The following is a 10,296-nucleotide window of genomic DNA, read 5'->3' as shown; positions in this document are numbered from 1 at the left end:
AGGTTCACTGTTTGCTACATATTCAAACATTTTACTGGTGGACTGGCAGGAAAAGTTCTGGGAAATGTCGGGAACAATTATCTCAGACATTTGCAGGGTTATGTTTTAAAATACTTTAAAATTCTAAAAGACTTACGCACATGTCCATTGAGAGATTTCATCCACAAAGCTTTCTGTGTTGCTGTGATCATTCTTCCTCTCCATACTGCCTAATACGTAGAGAGACCAAAATCCTTTGTTCTGATTCTGGGCAAACATGACATGAGACTTCAGCTGTCTGCATTACACATTCCAGTTTGCATTTTCCAAAGGAACATTTGAAAAGGTTAACAGTCCGAAAGTTATCTTTGAATTTGAACCATCGGCTGATTAGATGACCATTTCTATCTAATTATCAACCGTGTGTGAAAATAAAATCTGCCGTGACAGCACAGCCTTGTCCTTACATCAGAGGTGATCGCTCTCACAGATGTGACAATCCACATCACAAGGCTTTTAGGTCATGTTACCCCTCACCCCCCCATGGGGAGGCTGATTGTCTTTGTATAGGGCTGCAGCTTGTTGTTTGTTAATGGGATGTTAGGAGGGGCTGACTTCAGGGCTCTGGAAAAGAAAAACCACATGATGAGCCAATCCACATATTTCACTGAATGTCACCCAGGGCTGGAATTTAGATTTCAAAGGTGTGTGTGTGTGTGTGTGTGTGTGTGTGTGTGTGTGTGTGTGTGTGTGTGTGTGTGTGTGTGTGTGTGTGTGTGTGTTGCGGGTTGGTTTGTTTTTCAGATACCTTTAACCCAACAAAACACAATCATGTTTTTACATTTACAGCAAAATATGGGATAAAAGTGATGAAGTTGATGGATATATTGAAGGTAGATTAATGCAGGATAAAGCCACTCTGGAGCAAGAGGGATAATACTGCCATGATATCTAATATCTGCCCTAGGCCACAAAGTAATATGAGTATGAACTAACTCTAACCCAATATCAATAACTGAATTTATTCTGAAACTAGAGCTCAAATGCTTTGTACCTTTGTACCTTTTAAAAAGAAAGTTAGTGTTACTTTGAAGTAATGTGTTTACTATGATGTTGTATCTATTGCTTTATTACCTCCGCCAAGGAGGTTATGATTTCATCCCTGTCTGTTTATTTGTTTAATTACATTCTGAGGCGGATCCAGGAATGGTTTATATTTCTCTTTAACATTTCAAGATAGGGTGGTTTTTTTTGTTCGTTTTTTACATTTTCACTGATTTCCCGGGTAAAAATCCATGGATCTTGATGATAAAAATCGGGCATGTTGAGAGAACTGTTATCAATAAGTGTGTTGAATGTGTTTGTTTGTCAGCAGGATTGTGCAAAAACTACTGAACAGATTTTCACTAAACACGGTGAAACGATGGGACATGGGCCAAGAAAGAGCCCATTGAATGTTGGAGCGGATCCGGAAAAAGGGCCACAAACAGGATTGTTTTTTCTTCTTTTCTTTAACAATGATGTTTTTGGACATTTTTACTGATTTCCCAGGGAATCATATTGTCTCATAAGGGGACTGTTGGGCCTCGGTGGAGGTTTGCTCTGTACTGAGGGCCCTTCTGGCTCTATAATGAATAGTTCTCACAAGGTGGTGGTCCTTTGACAGTGTTTTGCATCTGCATGTGCCTCCATCTCTGTGTCGGTGTATGAACATCTTGTCTTTGTGGATCATCACTATTGCATCTTCTTTCATCTTCAACCATCAAAAGTGATACTGACTCACAAATCTGCTTTTTCATTCATTGCACTGCATGAGTCTATCAGCTGAATCGCTGGTGGTGATTTGTAGATGAATTAAAACCGTATTGATCTGGCAGAGTTTCCCCAGCCGTCCCTCGAGGTGACGAGGTCACGACCGTGGTTTAGTCATCACCGCGCTCTGCTCATGGGCATTGATTGGAAACAGTGGTTATTTCACAGCTCACAATAGGACAAAAATGATGAACCCATGCACACCCACACAAACAAAGAAATGTGATGACTTCAGTAATCAATTTTATTACAGGCTTATCACATGCTGTTACCACACGGGTTAAAGATTTCGACGAAGTCATGAGTCATGGTTAACTTCCAGATTCTGAGTAAGTCTGAGAAACAGCTGAGAAAACAAACAGCTTTCCTTCCTGGTGAGTGTGGTTCAGGTATCGGTGGAACGTGGCTCAGTGGCACAAGTCAGCGAAAAAGGAAATGAAGATTTATCTGATACTGAGTTGCATCGTAAAAATAAAATAAGCACTCGGAGCGTTTAGACAAAAGGTGAATAATGTGTCACATGTGGGGTCAGGCTTCACAGGAACAGTGAAGTGAGTCACTTCCTCTTTGTTGTGTAATATTGTGTCATATTGTTTCTCTCAAAACATACTTTTACTGAATGGCTTTTTCTTGATTGTTTGATGCTGTTACTTATGTTTATTTTATCCTTTTGTTTTGACATTACTTTTAAACGATGTTTGATTTTCGATTTTGAATTATATAATTTTTTGTCTTATTTGATTTTAAATGACATTCGCTTCTTGTTGTTCATGTCTTGTATTCCTGTTATTTGTCCTTTTTGTGAAACGCTTTGTACCTGCTTTATAATTTAAGTTATAAGTGTCATTATTGATTATGTTTATTATTACTATTTATTATAAACTATATTTCATACTTTTATTTCATCACGTCTGGATTACTGCGACAGCCTTTTGACTTGCCTCAATAGAAAATCTGTAGAGCGGCTTCAGACGGCACAGAAGCTGCCAGGTTTTTAACCAGAGTGAACAAGTTGGAACATATCACCCCTCTTTCAGCCTCTTTACACTGGCTTCCAGTACGTTTTAGAATTGACTCCTCATTAAATCACAGATCTTTTATCCCCATACAACCCTGCTCGCACTTTGAGATCCTCTGACCATTTAACTGTTCCAGATTCTTGGCTGAAGACTAAAGGCTGCTGCACACTAGAGGATAATTGGGGCGATTTTAGACCCAATTTGCCCCTTCCAAGAATGGCAGGAGCGTTTCGGACTGGAGGTCATTCCGTGTCGATTATATGGCCAAATAAATATAAAACAAGTGTTGGGGTTTTACGATTAAGTCGGAGCCTCCCAGATCCCTGAGCTCCGACAGAAACCCGCAAAAGCAAGAGAGAGTGAGCGTGAGAGCGAGCTGACGGGAAGCGTCACCCACCGGATGTTGCGTACTTGTACAGCTGTGACTAAAAAACACCATGATTTCATCGATAGGTTTTGTTTTTCTCGCTGCAAAACAGACGCATGACGTTTTTCTTCTGAAGTCACTTTTAATCACACAAGGGTTCCACCCTCCAGTTCAGAAGGGTAACGTGGTAATGCACCTAAAGGTTGTTAGCCAACCGGCATAAAAAAAAAACTGAAGAAGAAGAAGTAGGTATCACGACTTTCTGTGATATTTTGAAAGTCTCTGGAATCGCCACTGTGAAATCGTTTCCTACAAACAGCAAGTGTGTTGTGTGACGTTCTGGCCAAATCGTCCAAATCGAGGCTGTGGAACACAATGCTGGAGGAAATACGTTACGCTAAAGTCTGTAGCTTCCTTTGAATTAAAGCTCAAAACTTATTGTTTTGCATTCCAAGATTTGACCTAATTCTAGTTTTTATTGCTCTAATGGATGGTCAAGCTTAGATTATGGTGTTTTTATTCTTTGATTCATTCTTTTATACTTGTTTTTCTCATTTCCACTTGTGTTTCTTTTATCTGTGACGCACTATGCAACTTTGTTTTGAAAAGTGCTGTGTCATCATAATTACAGAGGATTACTCATCGTTTTTCGAATCCCAGCAGTGGAAATCCACAAGTTTATCACTTTGAATTCACCTCGACTTGTTTAAAATCCTTTAGAAACACTGGAAACTTATGTGAGGAAGCCGATAAAAGTGTACGGGACTTGAAGGAAGACCCAGGTTGCATTGAGGGGAGTTGGGCAATGAGATGACGGCACAGGCCGCAGTAGACTGAGGCCTTTCCAGTAGACTGAGGCCTTTCCAGTAAGTTGTGTGTGAGAGTGAGTCAAGCAGTAGTAAGCCCGAGGATCATCGATGTCGAAACTAAGGTGTGGCGGGTCTGCGTGGGTTCTGAGGGCAGCTGAGGAGCTGACTGTGCGATAACAGCCGCACTGCACCTTTAACTCCGGAGACCGAGTCCGTGACGTGGGACGTAGACTGCGTGCTGTGGGCAGGAAGAGCTCAGCGTCAAGTTGTCCGTAGTTACCAGGAACTACACAGGATATGAATAGCTTGCTTTCAAAATAAAACATATGCTACATTAAAAAGTATCATTAATGTTAGATTTATACAGAATTTCAGCAATTAAAGGAATAATTTTCTAAGTGTTTGATTCAAAACGTGTAAAAAACGCAGTTGGGTTTACTGTTCATAGTATATGACGCTATTTAAGTTTTATTTTGAAAGCGCACACAGGAAAAGGTGCGTCTTGGCTCCGCCCGGCTTGACTCCGTCAAAGAGAGCAACGGGCTCTCGGTGGCTACTTGAACGAAAACGGGGGAAGCTTGTTGAAGAACCGGCTGGGTCCGACGTCCGGAGCCCAACATGTCACAATACAGATGCTGAGCGCGGGTCCGAGACCGTATCTACCCACCGAGCGGCAATAGTTGACGGCCACGCCCCGCACCCACCGACCGGGAGCCCGGAGAAAACTGCCGGCGGAGACGCGACGGTGAGCGGGCGGAGAAGCCAGCAGGGCGGCTAGCGGAGAGGAAGCAGGAGTGTCGGCGGCTCTCTGGGGTCGGGGGGGGAACCATGAGAGAGTACAAAGTAGTGGTGCTCGGATCCGGTGGGGTCGGCAAATCCGCGCTGACCGTCCAGTTCGTGACGGGGTCCTTCATCGAGAAGTACGACCCCACGATAGAGGACTTCTACAGGAAGGAGATCGAGGTGGACTCGTCCCCGTCCGTGCTGGAGATCCTGGACACGGCGGGGACCGAGCAGTTCGCCTCCATGCGGGACCTGTACATCAAGAACGGCCAGGGCTTCATCCTGGTCTACAGCCTGGTGAACCAGCAGAGCTTCCAGGACATCAAGCCGATGAGGGACCAGATCATCCGGGTGAAGCGGTACGAGCGGGTGCCGATGATCCTGGTGGGGAACAAAGTGGACCTGGAGGGGGAGAGGGAGGTGTCGTCCGGCGAGGGGAAGGCGCTGGCGGACGAATGGAACTGCCCGTTCATAGAAACTTCAGCCAAAAACAAAAGCTCCGTGGACGAACTGTTCGCGGAGATTGTCCGACAGATGAACTATGCCTCCACACCGAATGGCGACGACCAGTGCTGCTCGTCTTGTGTCATTCTTTAAGGGAAAAAAAACAACGAGGACGGCTTTTAGTTTTATTCTTTGCTCGGTTTTCAGTTTGCAATGGTAAGTGGAGACACCCCGCACGTGCACGGCGATAGATTTACTAGGTGACAGCACATAAACACTTGTTATTATTGAAATCCTTTATTAGCACATGTCCATATTAAGTCTAGAGAAGTCCACAGCACCACACCGGATGTATGCTCAACTGGGTCAATGGTGATGCTTCCCCTTTGGTCTTTTAGTCTATGGTCACTTTTGGCTGATCAGCTGTAGTTCTCACTGTTCACTACCCAAAGCCAGGACACTTGCAGTCTATTGTTTTGCAGAGCAGACCTTAGTGGGAAGTGTCATTAGCAGAACTGGATGGACGAGCTATGACTTGACTTTATTGGGTTTACCAAGTTTACTGGTTGAGTTTTTGCACCATCGAACAGCTGCTCACTGAAATGGGGATGACAGGAGTTGTGGAGATTCCAGTGTTTCTTTGTATGGCCTACATTCACAGATCAGCAACTTTGTATTTTTTTTTTTTAGGTTGAGCCAAGCCCAGAATTAGCCAATGTTTTTCCTCCATGTTTACTCAGAGGTCGCTGTAGCTCATTCATGATTTTTGTGTTTCTCTCTCCCTCTCTCTTCTTTGTGGCAGTGTGTTGCAGCAAGTGTGTACTGTTGAGCTCTTCTTCGTGTCTCACCCCGGCCTTGGAGGAAAATGAAGGCAGGAATGCTGCAGGGGGACGAGGAGGGAGGGGGAGCAACTGAGACGGAGGGAGGGGTCCACTCTTCAGGAATTCTGCTGGGTTGGAGTATCTTTTGCTGCACGATCAGTGTCCACCGTCGATGTCAACACAGTGTCAGACCCAGAGTTTCAGCAGTGACACCCTCCTCCCTCACCAGCTCCCAACTGTACTCCCGACTGGAACTAAACCCCAATGGAAAAGAAATGGAGGGCAACACTTAGAGACTCATAAATGGATATTTCTGTATAAGACGAAGACACAGAGAGAAAGAGAGAGAGAGTATATTTTGTTAAAAAGACTGCACAGTCCGGGGGATGCTAAAGATTAAGGTGACGTCTCTGCCTAACCCACTTTGGAGCAACGCTCCACAATGCTTAAAATCCTATTTTTCTCCAACGTCAAAAGAAATGGACGAATTTATCTGCTGGTGGAGTAAACGTGATGCGTGCCACTTTTCTTCTTTTTTTTCCCTTCCTCTCCTCTTCAAGTCTGCGAGAGGACCTTTTTAACTGAAGTGACACAGGGATGGCGACCCGCTCGCCCTCGTGTCAAGTGCCTTTCCAAAACAAATCAGCTGTTCAGATTTAGTGCCAACCTACATGTATCACCAAAAGAACTGTTCAACGTGGCAACCCACAAACTAGTGAACTGTTCTGGATAATCTCGTAAGGGTGGAGGCTGAAAAAAAAAAACACAATAGGCTTTTTGTTAATGGAATGGCGGTTTTCTGTATGTTTTACGTTTTGCCTTTTTGAAGTCTACGGTGTTCATTTTGCAATGTCTGCTTGGTCTGGCCAAACCTATATCTTGAAACGAACAGGTACTGGAACCCCCTAGAGGTGGTGACAACATCAGACGCTGCCAGACCACTTCAATCAAAGGAAATCTGTTTGTTCTCTTTATTTTGTTGTTTTTAACAGGAAATGTGATGATGTACCGTTGACAAATCTAACCTGATTGTAAGTTTAATTTCAGACCAGCCTTTTAACAGTGGGCGGTCTGTTTTGAAAACAAGACTTTTAATACAAATTGCATTTTTTTAAAAAGAAACCAGGCTGTCTTTTCTCTCTTTTGTCAACATCCACTTGTTTTCAGCTTTTTATCACAATGGTTAATTGCCAGTTTGCTGAGCCTACACAATGTTGTCGTGGGCAATTTGGACAGGAGTGTGTCATTTGTTAAAACACCAGCTTTGTATGTTTGGATACACAAAAATAGCGGGATTACTTTAAATGCCCCAAAACAATGCAGTAGTTAAAAAAGCTAATGTTTTTTTGCGTGCGGAATTTGCTGCAACCAGTCTTACCCCTAAAATTATACACGAGCTGTTGAGGATGTGTAGTAGCCCGCAGGTCAGTGGGAAATATGAGTACAATAGGGAAATGCAATGCGTGTGTTGAGCTTTACCTTGGGCACCCTCAGGGAAGCTTTATTGCATAAATCATGAAAGCAATTTTGCCAGTTCCCCAAAACAATCATATTTTCTACTGCTGCCTGGTCATAGTTTATTTTCTCAAACACAAAACTTTCCATCTGGTTAGCGCTGAGACCGCTGCTGTGTATGTGCAAAATCACAAACTCAAAATAAAACAGACCAAAGTGTATTTATGGTTATATCTAGTTTGAAAAAAAAAAAAAAAGATAAGGAACTGTCAGTCAATGTGACACTGATACTATAAGCATGGCTATCTTCGGGCTCTATGCAACAGCAGGAATCCGTGTTAAGATAATTGTATCCTACCTGATGAGATTTGTCATCTCCTTTTGATGAACCTTAACGGTATCCATCAGCGCAAATGGGATCGCGATGAAAGCGCCTTCACTTACTCGTCCTCACATGCATTAATAGACAAGGCCATGTAGTGCTGCTCCGGAGAAACATCTCTTTTTAACTGTGTGGGTGTAGCAATGTTTCAGCCCCGGGCTTCAGCCTGGGTGCAGTGAGTGTGTACGTGGGTGTAGCAGTGTGATGTGGAGAGGCTGGTATGACTGAGCAGGCCCCTGCTTCTGCCTGTGTTTACCTAGGGGGATTACCTTGCCCCCGGCTGGCTGGACGACCACGGAATGGCTTCAGGGGGGAGAAGGGAGTAAACAAACACAAGACAAGCTTCACATAAGAGCCCAGTTAAATTTTTTAGAGTAGGTGTGTGCTGGTCTTCAAGCTGCACCGTTTGTGTGTTGTGTTACCGAGTCTGGGCTCTGTGTGTCTTCCTGTCACTGTCCAGTGCAGGGTCGAAATCTTACGTCGGACTGTGTTGGCCCCGGTATCTGAGCCCGTTTGCCAGTGTAAGCATCGGTGTCGTATGTATTCTTTGGCTTTGCGTGCAGCATGTGACTGTGGGGCATGGGGAGGCCAGGGTACATGGTTGTGTGAAGGGGGCAATGCAGGGTGAATGTTACATCCAACAGGTGCGATCAAACAGGTGTGCATGTCAGCTGGGCAAAATAGTTGAAATCAATATTGTGATATTAATAAACATAACAATAAAGCAAATGTAATGCTAATGCAAAAATCAGATTAATATATATTGTGATGAGCTGTGTTTTACAATTAAAATCATTCATTTAGATACATATATCTTTTTGCAAAATAATAACAATACTGTTCCAAGTGAGCAGTTATATATGATAAAACATAATATTGAATTTTGCCCAGCCCTGGTGTTGCTTAACTACCGTTTCTCTCTCTGTGTGTGTGTGTGAGTAGAAATTCAAGTACACGTGCATACTTTGTATTTATCTACCTCCCTAAAAGCAGAAGTGACAGGTTTACAGCTTAATATTGGGTTTCAGTGTTCCTCTGAGAAGTGCGTTGTGTTTGTGTGACTGTTGATAGCAGCCCTCAGATCTCCTTTACATCCACCACAAGCCGTGGCTGGCTCAAATCTATACCATCTACATGAAGTCATAGCTAATAACGTGCCTCCTCTAATACAGACAGCCTTAACTCAGATTGTCCGATTAGACGCGAACAGAACTGGAGTTGAACTCTGCCTGAACATAATAACGTTAAAGTGGTAGTGGATGAGAGGGAGAATTTATTACAGCTATGCCCCAGATACTGTAAATGTACACCCCCCATCTTCTGTTGCTGCGCGGCTTCAATCTCTTGCTGTGGTATAAACATCTGATAGCAGAAGAATTTGCCCTTTGGAGGGAAAGGGGCCCGTCGAGTTCCTGTTTCTTTTTATCTTTCGAAAAGTGAGAAGGTGAAAGTTTCACTTCCTGCCTTTTTTGTGCACAGCTCAGCACCGGTGTTGACTGCGGGTGGTTGTCAGTCTAATTGGTAGCAGCCTTTCATTTATTAAGTGTCAATATGTTTTGTTTTCATTATTATTATTATTATTATTATTATTTTCTTAAGCAATCAAGCTGTTTAAAAGCTCTTTGTTTTAGATGCAGTCAAGAGGGAATCAGCGTTGCTCAGGTTTTGCAGATGGCCCAGCCTGTCCGTGGTTGCTGGTCATGGGAGATGGTCATGTGATGTGGTTGCCATGGTTAAGGGGGGTTGGGATGTGGTATGGCTGCTCAGGGTGGCCTCGTGACCTATGTGAGTTCAGACACTGCTGGAATAGTGACTGTAAGAGAGGAGGGTGTCAGTCTGTTTGATGATCTTCCTCTCAGTCGCCACAAAACGTACATTTTATTTGCTCATGACAGGAAGTGAGATTTTTACTTCCAGAGATGATCCAAGAATTGTCGAGGCAGATTTGACAGTTTACATGAATAATTGAATTTCTTTGGTGACAGTAAACTAGACATCGGTTTCTTTATGATTTAAGATTGGGGTTAAATGTGCTGCTCACTGCACAGATGCAAGATCTGTGTGTTCTTTCGCTACTGGAGTCAGTTTCTCTGGCAGGAAGTGTTGCGACAGCCAGTCAGAGTGGGTGGTGTGTGTTTGCATTTTTTTTTTTTTACATGGGACTTAATCACTATATAGGCTCCTCGCTGAATTACAGGCTTCTCTTCTCTCCCAACGTCATCGTGCTATTTTTGAGTCTCTGTTCTGTTCAAAAGTGTGGTTTTGCCTCTTTTCTTTCTTGGCAGATGTGCTTGTTATGTACTGTATCTGTCGAAGGCAGGATCCCTCTCCGGAGTCAATTCAGCAATTCTCCACGTGTTTATTTTTGACATCTTACGCCACTTGTCACTCTTCATCTAACCAGGAATGCATGGGACTGTCCTTT

The 10,296-nt window shown here is 43.5% G+C and overlaps 1 protein-coding gene across 1 annotated transcript; it reads left to right on the top strand.

The window, feature by feature from the left end:
* Positions 1–4,511: 4,511 nt before the first annotated feature.
* LOC117772830 (ras-related protein Rap-2b) lies at positions 4,512–7,156 on the top strand. The gene is made up of 2 exons (XM_034604346.1): positions 4,512–5,429; positions 6,016–7,156. Exon 1 carries the CDS (start codon positions 4,815–4,817, stop codon positions 5,364–5,366), a length of 552 nt encoding a protein of 183 aa, XP_034460237.1. The 5' UTR covers positions 4,512–4,814; the 3' UTR covers positions 5,367–5,429; positions 6,016–7,156.
* Positions 7,157–10,296: the final 3,140 nt, after the last annotated feature.

This window comes from Hippoglossus hippoglossus, chromosome 13 (assembly GCF_009819705.1).
Source record: "Hippoglossus hippoglossus isolate fHipHip1 chromosome 13, fHipHip1.pri, whole genome shotgun sequence".
NCBI lineage: Eukaryota > Metazoa > Chordata > Actinopteri > Pleuronectiformes > Pleuronectidae > Hippoglossus > Hippoglossus hippoglossus.
Note: the sequence above shows the minus strand (reverse complement) of the source record. Positions and strands in the feature narration are given on the sequence as shown.